Genomic DNA, 20356 nt, shown 5'->3' on the forward strand with positions numbered 1-20356 from the left:
GGAGTCCAACTCTCACCGGAAACGAGCCCGACTTACTGCCAGCAATGCGGACCAGACTCTGACACCGGACATACAGGGACCTGACAGCCAGTATCAAAGGGCCCATACTCCTTGAGAAGCCCCCACAAGGCCCCCTGGGGACACGGTCGAACGCCTTCTCCATGTCCACAAAACACGTGTAGTTGGGCGAACTTCCATGCACCCTCCAGGACCCTGCTGAGGGTGTAGAGCTGGTCCAGTGTTCCACGACCAGGACGAAAACCACACTGCTCTTCCTGAATCCGAGGTTCAACTATCCGATGGACCCTCCTCTCCAGGACCCCTGAATAGACCTTACCAGGGAGGCTTAAGAGTGTGACCCCYCTGTAATTGGAGCACACCCTCCKGTCCCCCTTTTTGAACAGGGGGASCACCACCCCAGTCTGCCAATCCAGGGGAACTGTCCCCGATGTCCATGCGATATTGCAGAGTCACTTGAGCCAACACAACCCTACAACATCCAGAGCCTTAAAGAACTCCGGGCGGAACTCATCCACCCCCGGGGCCCTGCCACCAAGGAGCTTTTTGACCACCTTGGTGACCTTGTCTCCAGAGACTTGAGAGCCCAACCCAGAGTCCCCAGGCTCAGCATCCTAAACAGAAGGCATGTTGGTGGGATTGAGGAGGTCTTCGAAGTATTCTGCCCATCGGCCCACAACATCCCGAATTGAGGTCAGCAGCACACCATCCCCACTATAAACAGTGTTGGTGCTGCACTTCTTCCCCCTCCTGAGACGCCGGATGGTGGACCAGAATCGCCTCAAAGCCGTACGGAAGTCTTTCTCCATGACCTCTCCAAACTCCTCCCACGYCCGAGTTTTTGCCTCAGCGACCACCCGAGCCGCATGCCGCTTCGCCCACCAGTACCCATCAGCTGCGTCTGGCCAAAAAGGGACTCCTTCTTCAGCTTGACAGCATCCCTCACCGAAGGTGTCCACCAACGGGTTTGAGGGTTGCCGCCGCAACAGGCACCAACAACCTTGTGGCCGCAGCTCCGATAAGCCGCCTTGGCAATGGAGGTACGGAACATGGTCCACTCAGACTCAATGTCCCCAACCTCCCCAGAACGTGTTCGAAGTTCTGCCGGAGATGGGAGTTAAAGCTCCCTCTCACAGGGGATTCTGCCAGACGTTCCCAGCAGACCCTCACTACACGTTTGGGCCTGCCAGGTCTGACTGGCTTCCTCCCCCATCACCGGAGCCAACTCACCACCAGGTAGTGGTCAGTGGACAGCTCCGCACCTCTCGTCACCCGAGTGTCCAAGATACGGCCGCAGATCAGATGAAACGATGACAAAATCGATCGTCAAACTGCGGCCTAGGGTGTCCCGGTGCCAAGTGCACATATGGACACCCTTATGCTTGAACATGGTGTTTGTGATGGACAATCCGTGACGAGCACAGAAGTCCAACAACAGAACCCCACTCGAGTTCAAATCGGGGGGCCGTTCCTCCCAACCACGCCCCTTCAGGTCTCACCGTCATTGCCCACATGAGCGTTGAAGTCCCCCAGTAGAACAAGGGAGTCCCCAGSAGGGGCAMTCTCCAGTACCCCCTCTAAGGACTCCAAGAAGGGTGGGTAATCTGAACTGCTGTTCGGCCCGTAAGCACAAACAGTCAGAACCCGTCACCCCACCCGTAGGCGGAGGGAGGATACCCTCTCGTTCACCGGGGTAAACCCCAACGTACAGGCGCCAAGATGGGGGGCAACATGTATGCCCACTCCTGCCCGGCGCCTCTCACTGTGGGCAACTCCCAGAGTGGAAGTACGTCCAGCCCCTCTCAAGGAGACCAGTTCCAGAACCAGAGCCATGCGTCAAGGTGAGCCCGACTATTTCTAGCCGGAACCTCTCAGCCTCGCACACTAGCTTCAGTTCCTTCACCACCAGAGAGGTGACATTCCACGTCCCAAGAGCCAGCTTCTGCAGCCGAGGATCAGACCGCCAGGGTCCCCTCCCTCGGCTGCCGCCCGTAACACAACGCACCCGACCCCTTTGGCCCCTCCGACAGGTGGTGAGCCCATTGGAAGGGGGACCCACGTCTCCTCTTCGGGCTGAGTTCGGCCACCAGGCGCTCGCCATCGTGCCCCACCTCCAGGCCTGGCTCCAGAGTGGGGCCCCGGTGACCCGCGTCCGGGCGAGGGAACGCCATATCCAAAGTTCGTCTCCATCATAAGGGGTCTTCGAGCTGCGCTTTGTCTGGTTCCTCCTTATCGTGGTGGAGGGGTTTAAGGGGTTTAATGAAAAAAAAAACCCAAGTTTTTAAAAAAGGAAAACTAAATGAATGTAACAGAAATACTCCAAAGTACTGCCACCCTGAGTGGCACAGTTCTAGAATTAAAAAAAAGTCATATTTTTTAAATGAAAGTACAAAGTCACTTCTTGTTCATCTTTCCTTTTAAAAACAAGAAACAACTTCAAAACAAAAAGTCCAATTTCCTCCTGTTCAAACCTCTATAACTTTATGAAACCAAATGTAACTTCAGGACAGTGATGATAAGCTACAAATTGTATCAGACAACATTGAACCAGAATTGGATTTAATAAAATAGCAGAGATCAAATTACAAAAATGAAGGCCAACCAGAAAAAAGCTTACTGACATGAGACTGACCAGGTAATCCTGGTGAGAAATAGGAAGTCCTGAACTAAGACAGCAATTTTTTTTTCTTTTTAATCCTCACAGGCAAAGACCAGCAGCCGACCAGCTGCCTTTTAATTTGACTGACTCGGGTACTGTAAAGTATTTCTGACAAGGAGATGGAAGTAAAGCTGAAATGGTGATATTTCAGGTCTGAGTTATTATTTCACAAAATCTGGTGTTTACACTTTTTTTCTGCTTAACTGTGATGATGAAACAATAACCACTCATAACAGAGAAGGCATTTTTCTGCAGTCAGAAATTCTGTTACTTTGCTATGGGATGATCATATACTGTATTATGAAAGACTTACATACGCATCACATGGCCAGGGTTAATCTGCATTGGGTCAGGGCTAGTGCTGGTTGGATATTTTCCAGAATAAAACAGATTGGAATATGATGATGAGAGTTTGCTGACTGCACTTGCCAACCACTCCACCCTCTCCTGTCCAGTTGGCTTAACACACTTCTGTTGGAAACCTGCTTCCTGCTGAGATCCTGTCCATTAATAAGGATCAGGTAATATTTAGCTGCGGGTTAGAGCTATATTACATGTAGTTCAACTAACTATATGAAGTTGAAAAGCTCCTGCTTCTGATAATTTGTTAATCAGAAATTGTTGTTTTTATTGAAGTTAAACATCAACAGTTATTTATGCTATGGATTTTTATGAGTTTTATTTAACCTTGTCTTTGTTTTTATCCTGATTGTAGCTCTGCCATTTTGATTTTCTTTTGACCTTTTTGAGAACCAGCACTAATCTTCACTGACACTACAGGTTTATGTTGTCTTTGAGTATTTTAGTTTGTTGACTGGAGAGAGTTCCCTACTATGCGACTCATCTGCCACCTTTTTCGCAAAACACAACTTTAATTTCATAGTTAAAATCACCAGACAGCTACACTTTCTGATGGAAAAACAATAAAAATCTAACAAATGAGGGGGAAAAAACTGTGATTTTATAGTTTATTTTATTGCCTTGCTGTTTGATTGTAAAGCACTTTAGCCAATCAATTATTGTCAATAAACAAAGAGCACTCTAACAACGAGTAAGAACCAAAAGAAAAAATTGTTAGATGTGCAATTTTAAAGAGCTGATAGATGGAGCCAAATACAAGGTAGAGACAAAACCCTAAAGACTAGCAGCTGGAACTGCAGCTAAAGGTGACTCCACAAAGTATTGACTCGAGGGGTATGGATACTTTTTCACACCGCACTTTTCAGTTTTTCATTTGTAAAAAAATGTTCTGAATCACATAATTTTCTTTCTACTTCACAATTGTTTAACACTTTGTGTTGGTCTTTCACATTAAATTCCAATGAAATACATTTTTGTTTGTGGTTGTAATGTGACAAAATACGGAAAAGTTCAAGAGTATGAATCCTTTTGCAAGCCACTTACATTTTCAAATGATTATACTGTTAGAGCTGGTTGTAATAGATTTGATGGTGGTTAAAGCAAAGTCCTTAAACTGAGTGATGGTCACAAGAAAAACAGCACTGTCCTGCCCGTCTGCACAAACATTTATAAATCTGCACGAATTTCTCAGCATTTCCACAATATGCTGTTTCCAGTAAATATTCAGGCTTTTGAAGATTTTCGTCTGCGACTCGACAAATGTTTGCTTTGTGTTTGCAGAGTCACAGTCACAGCCATGTGCAGCATGGACCTGAGTCGTTTTCCTCTGGACACACAAACGTGCTCGTTGGAAATTGAAAGCTGTAAGTTATTAATACTTTTGATGAACTTCAGATAACATGAGGGTTTATTTTAGTACTTGTTCAGTTTGTAATTTTAAGAATAATCACTTTTGTCATGCTTGTGTCAAATGTTTATTTAATTTAATCAGACATATATATTGTGTATACTTTTTTTATTTGTTCAGATGCCTATACGGATGATGACTTGATGCTCTACTGGAAGGAAGGGAACAGGTCTTTAAACACGGATGAGAGAATTTCTCTCTCTCAGTTCCTCATTCAGGAGTTCCATACGACCACAAAGCTTGCATTTTACAGCAGTACAGGTGCTGCAGGGAAAAAGAGGAGCTGTGTCTCAATTCATATAGAATTTGCTTATATTGTTTTTTTACTCTTGTCTCCAGGCTGGTACAACCGGCTGTACATCAACTTCACCCTACGACGGCACATCTTCTTCTTCCTGCTGCAGACATACTTTCCTGCCACTCTGATGGTCATGCTGTCCTGGGTGTCCTTCTGGATCGACCGCAGGGCTGTTCCTGCCAGAGTGCCGCTTGGTTAGACAGTAGTCTTTGTTGCACATATATGACCCATGGTCATCTAAAGTAGCACTGTTTAGATCAAAATAAAAGATGGACTTGTTTTTTTTCTTTCTTTTTTTGCTTTTGTTTAGACTGTGTCTCTCAGAATCAATGCTGATTTTTTTGTACTGTCTGTATGGAGGGTTTTGAAGCTTATAATGGGATGTTGGTGAAGAAAAGTCACCATAGCGATTTCCTATGCATCCTCTTTGTATTGCTTTGACTGTGGCTTTGTATTATATTCAAAGTTAGAAACTTCATTTGGTCTAACTGTATTTCTTTTCTGTTTTAGGTATAACTACTGTGCTAACCATGTCAACCATCATCACTGGAGTCAATGCCTCCATGCCGAGGGTGTCTTATATTAAAGCTGTGGATGTTTACCTGTGGATCAGCTTCGTCTTTGTCTTCCTTTCGGTCATAGAATATGCCGCCGTCAATTACCTGTCCACTCTCCAGGAACGCAAGGAAAGAAAACTGCGGGAGAAGGTTGGTGCCATGTGCCATCACTAACAGGTTCCGAGAACTGGCATTTTGAAAGAAAGATTATTAGCTAAAAAGAGAGAATAAAGTAATTATTACTGGATTAAATCACATTTTTAATCATCTAGAATACAAATTAGTTCGACATTGTAACTTTATTGTTTAACCAGATCTTTTCTTTTTACAGTATTTAAGTAGAATGTTGAACGTTAGAGTCTATTATTTGCCTCTTAATGTTCTGTCTTTCTGTAGTTTCTTTGAAGTAAATGTCTTTTCTCTTCCTTTGTGCTTAAAGGACGGTGAAGTTCATGATTCTGTGACTGATTGAGGTCCTAACAGATTCACAGCTAGAATCAGTTTTATTGAATTATTTTGTACACACAAAATCATTGCATGCAGATATTTAACGTTGATAAACTTCAAAGGAGATTAAAACAAATATGTTTATGGATGTAAATGTATATAATAAATTGGTATGTTTTTTAAAGATGAGTTGATCACTCTGGCTTCTACATGTTGTGTTCATCAGAGACAGCATGGAAAAAGAACTGGTCCTCTGATGGTTCATTGTTGCAAACAGTTCTGTTGTGATAAATATGTAGTCGGTTTATGTCCAGGATGTGTGGGGTCTGCAGAGCTGTTGGTAGCCTGTTTCCTGACCTCAGACATGTATTAGTCCTAATTAACTGAAGCTCACGCCGACCATCTGCTTCACACAACTTATTGGAGAATGAAAAACTTATGGAATATAAAAATGATCACACAGGACTAGAGTCTTCTCTGCTCCAATCGGGCCAACCGATTGGAGATTCATTTAGCACATCTGACACATTACAAATTCAGCAGTTATAACAAATATTCCAAAATCTTCTGCTTTTTAATGGTTACATTTTTTTGTAAGACTTCACATCTATTGAGTGTATTTGGATGTTTCGACCAATGGTGTCCTTTCCTTCGAGTTTAAGCAGTTCTCTTGGCTCATTTCATAATAAAGGTCTATAGATATTTCCCATTCACTGCTGGGACATTTCAGTACTTTTCCAGTTGTTAGTTCCTTATCTATACAAACTTAAACTTCCCTCTATGAAGGACAAAAACATTTTTTTAAGGTAACCTGGACCTGGAACATTGTCGTCACCCATTCCCACAGCCTAAGTGTTCTTTACAGCCTGGCTCTGTCCTGTTTTGTGGCTTAGTCAAAGCACACAGCAATGAATGAACACAGGACAGACTGAGTAGTGACAGTGACTAGTATATGACCAGAAGCTCCAGAGGCTGGTTGTAAGTTCCTGCAGGTATCTCCTCTTGGCCCAGTCAAATAGTGTCTTTATGAGAGGATCACTTCAGATCACTACAAAAGTTAGATTCTGATAATCTGAAGTGATCCTCTGTAGGCAGAGGCAAGCTGACGATGGTCCAGTCTCGTATGAGTTAAGCTCCAGAGCTCCAGGTGATTCTGAGTGCACCAGTAGACCAAGCTGGTCCAGCTCTTGTTTATCATTTCTACCTCGTTGTTCACTGACTGATTCTGCGTGTGGGTTAAGAGATTTCCTAAAACAATGACATTCTTGAAGCATTTATATTGCTTGTCCTCCCCTTTCACCTGGTATGTACATCAAAGCTACAGACTTCTGATGGCTGCTTACATTCAGTGGGTAGTGAGGTTTAGAGAGTAAACACTGATCAGACTGCAGGATTCTGGTTGGACAGGTCTCTCTTGTAAAACAGGTATTTTGATCTCAATGGGACAAATCTGACTAACAATTATGATTATAGATATGAGCTTCTCATAATCAGGTCTGTTATCCCTTACTAATTGTTTACAGGTATTGCAAGTTAATGTTCTAACTTATATTGCTTATACATTTCTGACTTTCATTGCAGTTGCCATGTACATGCGGCATAGCTCATCCTGGCATGATGTCAGATTGCTACAGTGAGGTGGATGTCAACACCACAGGAAATTACGGCATGCCAGAGGAGAATGGCATGAGAAGGGAAAGGATGCTGGTTGAACTGGCCATGGAGTCTGACCAGATGACCGGCCATGTTGGCTCCAGGGCTTACAGCAGCATCTGGATTGACACACACGCCATAGACAAATACTCCAGGGTCATCTTTCCTGGATCTTATATCCTCTTCAACATCATCTACTGGTCTATTTACTCTTAAAACATAAAAGCTTTCGACTGATTAGTAAAACACCTGTCGTCTTAACAGGTGCACCTGAAGTGAAACATTTTCATTTGTTCATATAAAAGTTTTGCACCTTAAGATAAACAAAAGGATGGACTAAATCAAAAATACTTTAAAGCTGAATCTAGTATAAACAGATATGTTTGTATGATTATCATTGCATTTTATTTTGGTAATGGAGTCAGGTCAAGGATTTTGAAGGGCAGTGCTAAAACAATGACAGCTGTTATGGGAAATTGAAAATTAACCATCGATTATTACATGAAGCTAATCTAGCTTCACTTCACTTTTGCTAGAAGATTTTTATTGAATATTTTTATTTTCACATTTTAAGCTGGAGCTGTATTATTAAAATGGAGGGCAAACAGTTAGCTGGATTGAACTGGACTGTATGTGTTTGTCTGATTTTACTGAATTTATTGAAAAGTGACATGAGTGACATGTTAAAAGGAATTGCAGTTTTTACTTGTCAAGGGTGAATAAAAATATTTTTAAATGCTGGTTGTTTGCAGATGGTCTTGCTCTTATTCCTACCAGTAGGAATGACAACTACATCAAAGGTGAAAGGAAGGTTTTTGACAGATGAGCCGAAAAAAGGAGAACATTGAAACCAGAGACATTACCAATGTGCTAATGTCCAAGCAAAAATGATGTAGGCCTTAATGGCATTAAGATTAATTTAAATTACTGGACATCCACGATCTAACCTCGCATAAACCATTGAAAAGGGCTTGAGTTTGTTTTGGAGATAGTTATACATGCACACTGGCCTTGTAGTGAGAAAAAGCCAAGTTTAGTATTGAACCTAAGATGGAACTTCAGGGGACAGAATTTCCCTATGAGGGGAATTTCCTGTAGAGGGAAAGCTTTGACTATACACCATGCTATAAGTGTCAGAATAGGATCTGATGATCCACAGAAGAACCAGGACCAAAGAGTCCACAGTGTGTGAGGTGTCACTGGTTGCCTGCAGAACTGAGCTGTGCTGTGCTTTAAATCCAGACATCAGACTGGAAGACTGCTGATTACAGACACAAGCAGGAACTCTATCAAGTCTCCAGATGCTGTGTCTGTGTGCTTAGCCACACACAGTCTAACGTACCAATTCTAGAAACTTTGAAATTGCATTTGCTGAGGAAATGTGTTCTGTACAACTTTACAAGGAAATGGTCAGACGACACTAAAGTTTAAGTCCAACTTCTCTGAGTTCCAATTCCATTAACTGGTTAGAAGAGACACGGGCACAAAACAAACCACAAGCATACATATACATAGATGATGATGAAATTATGAAAACATTTGCTCACAGTAACTTTAATTTCATCAAAGGTTTGTCATCAAGGTTTTTCTTCAACAGGTCTGGTGAGGTCTACTTTCAACACCGTTGCATCTCTCTGCCCCCTCAGACCCTGCAGGTATGTCTGAGGGTTGGGGACGTTGCTCCCGCTCTCTCTCGTGGTTTGGGAGAAAGCTTCCTTCGGCGGCCATGTTTGGCTAACGTTGTCCCGTCTCATGTGGCTCAAGTTGGTCTGCATTGAGTGAGTAACTGTTGTCCGAATATTAGCCTTAGATTATGGAGCACAAAATAGGTTTATTAGACTGAGGTTTATCAATCTGTGCTGCAGCAGCGGCAGACATTCAAGATACTAGAGATACATTAATACAAAGCAGAAATCAGTTTGGTCTTAAACACCAACAACTCTTAACTTTATAATGCATTGGAAAATATAAATATAAAATTTCATACACAGGAATATATTGCTTAATGCATTGAAACATATATCCAGTATACTGCGCTACACGCAGTATACTGGTTTCATGCCTGTGGACACTATTAAACATGTATGGGTCTGGCTCACCAGTTTAATGGCTTTTCGTCTTAGTTCCCACTCATTCCACTCGTATGACTTGTCAATGTGTGTTTCCACTGGGTGGGTGTCGGTTTGTATTCCAATTTCCCGCTTGTTGATGTGCATCGGCCATAAACTCTGTCCTGGTTCTCTCTGCAAAAGCACAGCAGAGACAGCAGCTGAGATCAGGAACGCTGTGTTCCTAAAGCTAACAAGGGAACAGATCATATGCACTCAAGATGTTCACTATGAAACTGAAGAGTTCAGTTGGTGTTACACAAAAAGGGAAATACATTTTACTGTGGAGTTTCATTTTCAAAATGAAACTACTTTCTTGGTGAAATGTTCCAAATTAATAAAAAAAGAACAAAGAGCCACATTACCCTGGTAAAGATACCAACCTCAGAGCATGAGCGCACACTGGGAAGCTGCTGATGGAGTCTGAGAAGCTGAAAAAGTTCTGGGAAAAATTTGGATTTTTCTGCCACCTGAGCAACAAAGTCATCTGGAGAGGAGGCAAATGCCAAAGCTGCCTCCCTGGAGCTGAAAGCGTAGAACCTCTCTTTGTGTTCTAGAACTCCAATAGACGGATTTCCTGCAATAATAGATATTTACTTTATTTTAAGCCCCAAATTAACTAAACCTCCAGTTTGTTTCTGATATGAAATGGGGGCATGGATTAAAAACAAAGAATTGCTTTTGTATTTACACATGCATGTCAAAAGGTTTTGTACTCTTGACAACAATAAATGGAAAAACTTACTGATGGGCAAATAATCAAGCTTCTTATAATATGAATAAGTGGAGATAAAGTTCTCTAATTCTGTGATTTTTTTTTTTTTTTTTTTGTGTGTGATTTTCTTTGTGTTTTAAGTGAGCACTACCTGGAATTAGCAGACCGTCTCTGTTCACGAACATGTAGCCACAGAAACCATTGTACTCTAGCGGCAGCTCCTTCAGTCTGTCATTTGCATGAGGCAGGAGCCAGGCCTGTGTGTTGAGCAGATTCGGGTCAATCTGCTCAACTGGAGGAGGAACCAGAAAACAGCAGAAGCCTGAACCCTCAAATCCACTGTCACTCCATAAAGTCTACTTTTCTAGCCTTTAACTAAACTTGATCAAAATGTTTTATTTGTACATTCAGGGTTGACTACATTAGTGACATTGCCATACCTGAGGACGCTGCCAGTCTATTGGCGTCTGTCTTTGCTTCTGTTTCCTCCAGCAGGCTGTCTATATACGCCTTTGAAAACCTCTTAGCCTGGGAGACGAGGAAGGGTTTGAGACCGACTGTGATGTTACTGAGAATGTGGAGCAGTTCTGCCTCATCCTGGAGCTCAAACCACAACTTTGTCACAGTCTTGAACAACGGCTGAAAAAACAAGGTTCAATAAGTAACTGATCAGTAGCAGTTGTTTCAACTACATCAAAGATATACAAGACACAATGCACAGCAAGATGAAGCTCAGAGGAGGCAGAGCTTTTAGTGTTACTGCTACAAAATTATAGAACAATCTCCTATTGCACATCAGTAATGCCCCTTTAAAACTCTCTGTACAACACATTTTACAGAGACATTTGCTTTTACTTTTGTTTTAGTGTTTTATTGACTTTATTGTTGTTTTAAACCTATTTTCTAAGATAGCTAGTATTGTGGAGCTTTTACCTTCTGGTGTGATGAGGTGTGTGGGTGTGTGAAGATCTCTGTCATGAGCTGTACTTCCTCCAGTAACAGGTAGGAGCTGTTCTAGCTGAAGCACCATGTCGTTCTTGCTCTCTGTCTGTGGCACACACAGCCTTTACCAGCGTCCATGCAGGGAGCCGTGGCAACAGCAGAACATTTAACGCATAAGTTTTGTGATGATAATATTGTCTAATTTGGGGTCTTCAGGTTATCTTTGTCTGTGATTAACATTAGTTTGGTAAGCTGAAATATGTAAATGGAACAGAAAAGAAAATAAACAAAATCTGTAAGAGAGTGAATACTTTTTCAAGGCACTGATTTTGATTTTAATTGGTGTTGAGATGATGATGCTAAGCTTTGGTTGGTTGGTTGGTTGGTTGGTTGGTTGGTTGGTTGGTTGGTTGGTTGGTTGGTTGGTTGGTTNTTGGTTGGTTGGTTGGTTGGTTGGTTGGTTGGTTGGTTGGTTGGTTGGTTGGTTGGTTGGTTGGTTGGTTGGTTGGTTGGTTGGTTGGTTGGTTGGATGGATGGATGGATGGACAGATCTGCTACAAACTAAGTGCATACCTCAACAAAGATAAGACCTTTAGCTAGACCATAAAAAAACAGCAGTTATCATTTTTCACCTAATGGTCATTTTTGGTCTTTTGTGTCAAAAGTGGTCTAAGTATTTTTATTTTTTATTTTTGCCAAAAGTGATTTTGACAAAAAATCCTTTTTGCAAAATGTTGATGTAGGCTAAAAATAAAAATCACGTTTGGTAAAAAAATAAAATAAAATAAAATAAAAAAATAGAAAGATAAAAACAAACATTCAGGCAAATATTTTAGGAAAGTGATGAATTGCAGCCTGTTTTGTGTCTTGGCCTGTCCATGGTGGTGGGGTGGTGGGTTTTGCTTGACTAGAAAGCAAATACATGTACAACATACTGAAAATACAGTGATACTTGAGTTTGGTTAAGGTCCAATAATCTTGAAAAAATGTAAACAATTTTTATTCTAGCTTCAGACCTGGACCATGATGTTTATTTTGAAAGAAATTAAGCATTATTCTCTTTCACTGTTTATTGTGATAAGCATATAATACTCTACAGAAACAATTGTGAGCCTGTGACAGAATAAAAATGACTATTATGAGTCAATAGAGCAACATTTCTTATGTAGAAAAACAAAGTCAGAWGTCAAAAATGRTCTTTGGACATTCATGGCTATCTTTAAATATGGAGGATTTGGAGTCACAATAAAACATTGTCATGTTTTCAGGAAAATGGGGGAAAACATTGAATTACGATCTTTTGGCCTGTATCAAACACTGTGTTAAATGCATCCTGCAAGCCAGTACTGCCTCAGTATGTCCGGGATTATCTATGCAGTTAATGTAGAATTTAGGAATCTGGTTTAAGCTCTCAAATATTTTCAAGGACATTACAAATCTTAGGATGAGCCCTCCCCATATGATCTCTTTTTCCAGATAGGTGGATGGTTTATATGAGTGCTGTATTGAATAAGCTGATTTAGCTGCAGTAGCAGTAGATGTTGGTCTTTAGTGTGTTTTTGAGGCAGCAGAGTAACTAAGAGCTTTTATATCTAAAGCACAACACAGATGGAAGGTAGTGTGCTTACCGCTGTTCCTTGTGTTTTTACCTAAAATATAACTCAGGACTCCTCCGAGGTTCATATTTTTTAAATTCATTTCAGATGATAAACATAAATACTAAAAGGAGAAAAGGCTGTACACTGTAAAGCACTTACAAAGACTGTTGAACCTGGTATGGCTGTATTTGGCTGCACAGTTTGTCTCAACTGCTTCAACACAGATGAAAGCTTTTCCTGTTGACTCTCCATATGCTGGCAACATACGCTCGCATCAGACTGGCAGCAAAGAGGAAACATATTAATTCTTAAGTACATATTTTGCTGTTGCACACTATTTCTTGTATCATCTAAACTATTTTTAACCAGACTTTGATTCATCTGTTGATCAGTTTTTATGATCAATTTCCATGAAGAAAAGCTGTCTTGTTTTATTACTATATGCTGTATAATGAAATGATATTAAAATATCTTAATACGATTTGTGATATCTATGCGTTATCACAAAAGTTTCTTCAATGGAAAATAATTAAACATTGTTTCAATTCTTCTACAACCAGATTTGTGACAAATTTCTTATGCTTTTCTCGCCAGCAGACATGACTTTTAAAAATGAAATCAATGCAAATGTTTAACTCGGGTTTTATTTTTATATCAGGTATTAGTATATATTTTTGATATTCCATGAAGCTTTTAAGAAACATTTCACTAAACTCTTGATGAATTCTTTTTGTCCTTGTTGAAATGAAACCCGGTTTGTTCATCAGTTTGTTTTCACATGTCTGTGATCAGATGTTACTACAGTCCAGTTAGTCGTCTCCTGAATTAGACTTTTCAGGATCACTATCATGCCTAGTATTTCTAACTATCTGACAAGCAGTCATTAATGCACATTTTATAAACACTTTTATCTCTTTAATAGCCACATTTTATTACTTTTCTTTCTCCTAACAATCACAGTTAAAATACTGTGATTGTATTTTAACTGAGTGTGTAAGTTTTTAGCATCTTACACACTCAAATATTATTATTGTGTTTTGGTGTTTTTTTCCCCACAAATTAATCAGTGGGGTTAAATGTGGGTCATATTCATCTTGCAGTTTATTGTAACTTTTTGCAGGCCAATGTTGCTTAGATAAATGTTGAGTGTCTCCCCCCTTTAGACATGTAAATTTATGTTGACCACTCCGCCTACATTGCGTCTGCTAGACACTCCACTGCATCGGTATCACTGTAACATGACCAAACAAACCCCACCTTTTTTCTCACCTGTAAAATCTTTAGGAAATTTTCATGCTGCCTGACGTTGTAGAGCGCCTGTTTGAGCTGGGTGATGGGCATCTCACACTGGGCAGACTGAATGTTGGGGTGCGTTAGCTTCTCCAGCACAGCCGTGTATCTCCACACCAAACCCTGTGTGATGCTTAGTTCATTCTTAATGCTTCTATCACTGACTTGAAGTGCTTCTTGGAGAACTGCAGGCACTGCCAGGACAACATAAAGGGCAGAACAGAGTGAAAAAGGACAACATTTAAAAATATTTTACATAATCATGAGAAGTAGGAAGTATAAAGTTTTCTGTTAAGTATTTGAGGGTCCAATATGGACTATGAACAATATGCACTACTTAGAAAAAATACTTTAAAAATCTATGTTATTTATACAGGTTGTCTCATTGAGATCCAAGATCTCAACAAAACAGAGCAAAAAAAACCAACAAGTAATTAAGAAATCTGACTCTATTAATAAGCTAATACAATATGAGTGAAGGACTGATTTATGAAGATCTGAGCATGAGAATGTCATCTCAGCTTCTTTGTTGGGTCAGCAGCAGTCAGGTCAGTCCTGGCTGACTGCTGGGATTCTTAGTGCACTGACTTGATGGCTGCATCATGTTTTCTTATAGTAAAGACCACATAATGGTGAGATCAGAGTAGAAATCATTGCAGATGAGCCTACAGAGAACATACTTCAGTTAAGTTAAAATTAATCAGTAAAGTACGTAATCTATGACTACTACTGGCTTAATTACAATACCGATTGTTTCTTTATGATCCATTTGTCTAATTCCCTCAATACTGCAATGGTCTATTAAAGGCCTTTTTGTCAAACTTAGAACAGTGGTCTTTAAAATTGACAATGATATATTCCACAATCACAATGTTAAAATAATAACAGTATTTGACTGAATACCAAAATGAAATAGTGGTATTTTAATGCAGCTGGATAAAAAAGACAAAATGAGACAGATAAGAAAACAGAATGATGAACATGGTTAGTTTCTGACTGAACAGACGAGGCTCCAGTATTAACTGAGCCTGGCTGCTAGCCTGGTCAGGAGCAGGCTACTGAAATCAATGGGATGGTTGGTCATGAATCCTTTGCTGAAACTGAACATTTTTGTGTCAGCTATTTTTAAGCTTTGTGCTTATGTGTTTTAATTCTTTATTTAAAAATAATTCATCAAAGATTAACTTTTGAAACTGGCTTCACTACATCCTGTTGTTCACTTTTATTGCAGTCATAAATATGCAGGTTTTTTCATTCAGAATGTTCTCTCCAAATACAGCAAATCAAAATACTGCACCAAGCAGCAGACATTACACACTAAAGGACTTAACACACAAATGATTTAAATTGTATACCAAATATATTTAGCTGAAATATACTTGGTGTACAAACAATACTTATCAATTTTAGGCAGTTTTTATTTTAATTTAATTTACTTTTAAATGTGACTAGGGTCGCACCAAGATTTTATTGGCCCTTAATGGGAATAATAGTTGGTTACTTAATTAGGTTTTATCTGAAGTGCAAATAAATTATATAATGTGTATTAATTATATTTTTTATGTCAGCTATTTTTAAGCTTTGTGCTTATGTGTTTTAATTCTTTATTTAAAAATAATTCATCAAAGATTAACTTTTGAAAGATGTACTTAATTTGTGGAGGCCTAAAAGATCCTCTTTTTGCTTGCTAGCTTCATTGAAGATCCGGATTCCTGTTACAATCATGGTGAGCTCCTTCAGCTGCTGCTCCTTGTCTTTCTTCAACAGAACCAGGAACGCTCCCAGATCATTCAGGGGTAAGACACTCTGCAGCGCAGCTGGAGGAGAAGAGGAAGAGAGTCAGAAATCATCATCATCATCACTACAACATGCCCTCGACAGTAACTGACACATTCCACAGCCACATGGATTAAAGTGATGAAATATGGAATAGCCAAAGAACATTCTGACTCAGTTCAGTTTTCTCTGTGTCATACTGCACCATCACACCATAGGAAGAGTTGTAACAAATATGTCAAAAAACATTTTTTTTCTTTTAAATAAAAGTTACGTGAGACGACGCTCTCAACAACAGACTGATAGAAGATCTGCACCTTCTGCTGCAAACCATGAAGGATTTTAGTTTCCTGAAGAAGTCCAGTCTGCTCTGTCCCTGCTTGCTTCACTGTTGTGTCTCTAGTCCAGTCTGTTGTCCAGATAAATACCCTGAAGTATTTATATTCCTCAACCACCTCCACTTCATACTGGTGATGTTTAAAATGGATGGATTATGTCCTTTGCAGTTGTACCATAATCCATCAATCCACCACTAAAAGATGATGGATTGAGCAGAGCTCTGCCTTCAACCTCTCCAGACCTGTCTGCTGGGTTCCTCGGTGTTGATGTTACTGTTTTTTTCTGGATATTTTTTTTTTTTACTAACCAGGTGAATCAAAAAGATTGTAAATAACATATTAACTTATGAAATGTGTATGTTAACTCACACTGTGAAGTTGGTACCAAATCTCCAAGAGGAGACTTTTGCAGTTTGCAGACATGAAACATTGGAGCATCATTTACTCATCATTCAGCATCATTTCTTCCATTTGTTGAAGCAGTAACCATAATCATAAGAATAACCATAAGTGTTTTTTATTACAGTAAACGTTAATGTTTTGTCAGTAATTTTGATATTTATGTTGTGAAGTATTTGACTTCTGGTTTGAGCTGTATAGTTTTATTTTTGATATTGCTGCTGCATAAAAGTTAGTTTGTTTTCCCCCAAATACAGCAGTTAGCTTGTTTTTTACAGAGCAACAAGAAATATTGTTTCATACTGGCAGCCCCTCTGGAGAGTAATAAAGTGTGTTGATTATAAATTGTATTTTACATTTAATCTGTATTTTGTCTGTCAATATTTGGCATAAACATAACAGCATTTAAATGGAAACACTGTAAAAAATGGGTTATGTGTTTCAGCGCCTGGTGTGACATGGATTTTAATGCTATGATGAATGGGACAGCTTTTGAATAAATTAAATCTCATAAAACCATCACCTTGTTTGGATGCTACAAGCATGCTGCAGTTCAAACGTGACTTACCGTTAGTGTCTTGTACACAGCTGAAATTTGCAGGTGAACCTACTGCAGATCTCAGCAGGATATAGGTGATTATCTGATGGTACAGAGTGTGGAAATCATCCCTGGATTTTGCTCTATTGTCTGTAATCTCCCGACGCACTCCACTGAGTTTGAACTCCAGTATCCGATGGATCTCCGCCAGAAACTCACCTGCATAAAAAGACGTCTGTTACTCTTTTTAAAAATTATAGTCATTATATGAATTATTTACATAGTGCCATTTAAATAGCATGTGTCTCAAGGCACTTTAAAAAAGTTGGTAATACTTTATTTGAAGGGTTGTGAATAAGACTGTCATGACACCGTCATAAACATGACATAACTCATGTCATGAACATGAATAAGCCTTCATGAATATTTATGACTGTTGTCATAAAGCGTCAATCGGTAAATTATGACACTTTTAATACAAAGTTGACATTATTCAAAATGTCTTTGTTATGACAACTTGACATTAACCAAGAAATCATTACTGATATAATTTTGTTATAAAAGTATTACTGATTGCACTTTAAAAATTAGGTAACTTTATGTTATTAAAGGTAAAGTTTAAATAGCAATGATTTCTTGGTTAATGTCAAGTTGTCATAACAAAGACATTTTGAATAATGTCAACTTTGTATTAAAAGTGTCATAATTTACCGATTGACGCTTTATGACAACAGTCATAAATATTCATGAAGGCTTATTCATGTTCATGACGGGTGTTATGACATGTTTATGACAGTCATAAATATTCATGAAGGCTTATTCATGTTCATGACAGGTGTTATGTCATGTTTATGAAAGTGTTATGTCAGTCTTATTCACCCCCCTTCAAATAAAGTGTTACCAAAAAGTTCAATAGATGGTAAACTATTGAACCATCCAGTATACATTTTACTGGATGGTAAAATGTGCAAGCAAAGGCAAATGCAGGTTTGGTGCAAAGCAAAGACATTTACAGTACATTCAGTAAAATACTTTAAGTCACTGAAAGACAGCCATTGTTTCTCATTTTAATATAACCCTGGACACCAGTGTCATTTGTTCTTCTTAAAACAAATAGACTCACTATCATTCTATGAACAATATCAAAGTTATAATCAAATTTTTTTTTACTACATTCAAAGATAAAAAAGATAAAATTATCCCCCATGAAAAAAATTCTAGAGCAGTCAATGGAACATATAAAAGCAGATTTAAAGTTTATTACTTACGTCGCGAGGCATAATTCATTTCAAAATAAAGTTGCATTTTGATGGTATCAAGACCTGGGCTGGACTCCTCTGTCAGCTTATCTAAGCACAGCTGCAACCAGAAACAATTCATCAGGAGGCATGGCTGCTTCACATCTTCACATTTAAAAAGCCCTGTGAGGGATTTTCAGAATAAAAGTGTCACCAGCTCCACTGTGCTCTGAAATCCATGTCATTGCCCCATGCTCTGGGCAATGACGATTTTGCTTTGCACTGAGCGCAGCCAGTAGAGCAAAAGGTGGGTATGCACTCCATGTGATGCAGGGTGTCCAGAAATAATTATTCCACCATTGTTTTGGCACCCAGTCTAACATGACACCCTTGAAAACCCTGCCAGGTGCAAATAGCGTTTCTGCATACACCTCAGAAAGCATCTGTTCCTCTTATTTTCACCCAGCTTGGAGTTTGAGCTGCAGCACTCACTTACTCTAAAGCTGAAATGTGTTGAAGTGTGACCAAAGTGCACCATGACAGATAATCTAGAGACGGTACATCTGTCCAACAGCAGTCAGTGGGCGAACAGAGCTCCTTTACACTGGTCTCTATATCACACCATAAGTTTCTCTCCTGCGTAACTAGACCAGGTTTTGTTGATTTAGGCCATGACAGAACTGCAGATAAAACTTTACTTTATCTACAAAAAACCCTTCACCTGCTGTGGATGAACAGACTGCAGCACCAGTGTGTTGTGACTCATTGACAACAGACCAAACTAATCACTACACCTACATGTTGTCTCCTGTGGTTCTGAAGAATGTATACTTCATTTTGAAACAAGCTGATTAAATTCTTTAGAAGCCTCCCAGATGACAGAACAACAGATTGTTGAGAAGCTCCAGTTCAAGCTGGACAAATGCAAACTGTTTGAACAGATCCAGGCTGTAAACTCAACCTGTCCTGGAAAACATTACCTGCCAAGTTATGCTGTTTGGAAATCTGTATTAATCAGTTTGTACCAAAAAATCTGTTGCCATGCAAACTTTGTGGGTTTTAAAGATTTTAAGCAGATTGTATCCCTTACCGGGCTTCTAAAATGCAAATAAGCCATTTTATTTAGATGTATGTGAAGAATAGTTAATAAAAGTTAGCCATTTAAAACAACATGCTGTGATGTTTTTAGCCTGGATGGCTTACAGAGTGAGCTGCACCGTCAGACCTGTTTGAGTCTTTGGACATCTTCTTCTGAGAGCGTGTGATCTACATCAAAACCGTTTGTTGGATTCAACACCACAGCTTTCACCTGAACAGAAGCATTACAAGTACATTCTGGATATCAGCGCACATATTTTATGAAATAAAATGTTCTGTGATGGTTTCCATAACGAATGCTGGTTGAAGTAAAGACTTGCAACCGTTGAGCTGCCAGCCGGCGGGTCTTGGTTACTCACCATGAATCCCACCAGAGTTTCAGAAAACGAGTGTCCCCTATTCACACACTCCTCCACTATTTCACAAATGATGGTTTTAATCACTCTTTCTGTCCGAGCCCGAAACATTTCTGCTCCTATAAAAAGCGGATACTACAGTGTTTAGAACCGGCTGCTATGGTAACAATCAAATAGTTGTCCACTAGAGGACGCTGCCGCTCTGTTCTCGCTGTTGAGCAAAGGCGCATGAAAAACAAGGAACAGCAGTCGTTTTACAAAACCAGACTTTGTTTTGGTAATGTTGAAGACCGTGTCAAAAAACATATTGGCAAAAGTCTAGGTATTTATAAACAATATTACAAAAGATAGTTTAGATCATCATTTGATCATTTTTCCATTTGCCTGCCATTTTACTCATCCTGCATGTTCTTTTGAGGAATAATAAAGAATATCTTTATTCTAATTATTTAAAAGTCAAACAGACTATGAAAACCATGTGCAATATAGAAATAAAAAGTGTTTTAATTTTCATGTTTTAATCGAAGGTCACAAAACATTGTAAATATTATTTATGCAAC

General features: G+C 39.5%; 2 protein-coding genes across 4 annotated transcripts in view; one reads left to right on the forward strand and one right to left on the reverse strand.

Annotated features, from left to right (window-relative positions):
• Positions 1 to 8141, forward strand: part of LOC103457991 (gamma-aminobutyric acid receptor subunit rho-1) — a 26139-nt gene extending 17998 nt beyond the window's left edge. For all 3 annotated transcript variants that reach the window (XM_008398502.2, XM_008398501.2, XM_008398504.1), the window contains 5 exons: positions 4319 to 4401; positions 4566 to 4706; positions 4785 to 4937; positions 5254 to 5450; positions 7329 to 8141. In XM_008398502.2, coding sequence (XP_008396724.1) covers positions 4319 to 4401; positions 4566 to 4706; positions 4785 to 4937; positions 5254 to 5450; positions 7329 to 7616 — 862 coding nt within the window. In that variant the 3' untranslated portion in view covers positions 7617 to 8141. The remainder of the gene's footprint in view (positions 1 to 4318; positions 4402 to 4565; positions 4707 to 4784; positions 4938 to 5253; positions 5451 to 7328) is intronic.
• Positions 8142 to 8934: 793 nt separating this feature from the next.
• On the reverse strand, positions 8935 to 19973 carry cfap206 (cilia and flagella associated protein 206). The gene is made up of 12 exons (XM_008398500.2): positions 19800 to 19973; positions 19568 to 19651; positions 18373 to 18463; positions 17135 to 17323; positions 15703 to 15870; positions 14033 to 14247; positions 12923 to 13042; positions 10664 to 10862; positions 10375 to 10515; positions 9892 to 10085; positions 9500 to 9643; positions 8935 to 9205 (listed from the first exon to the last, which is right to left on the reverse strand). Exons 1-12 carry the CDS (start codon positions 19905 to 19907, stop codon positions 8978 to 8980), a joined length of 1881 nt encoding a protein of 626 aa, XP_008396722.1. The 5' UTR covers positions 19908 to 19973; the 3' UTR covers positions 8935 to 8977.
• Between the last annotated feature and the right edge of the window lie 383 nt (positions 19974 to 20356).

Source organism: Poecilia reticulata, linkage group LG21, assembly GCF_000633615.1.
Source record: "Poecilia reticulata strain Guanapo linkage group LG21, Guppy_female_1.0+MT, whole genome shotgun sequence".
Classification (NCBI taxonomy): domain Eukaryota; kingdom Metazoa; phylum Chordata; class Actinopteri; order Cyprinodontiformes; family Poeciliidae; genus Poecilia; species Poecilia reticulata.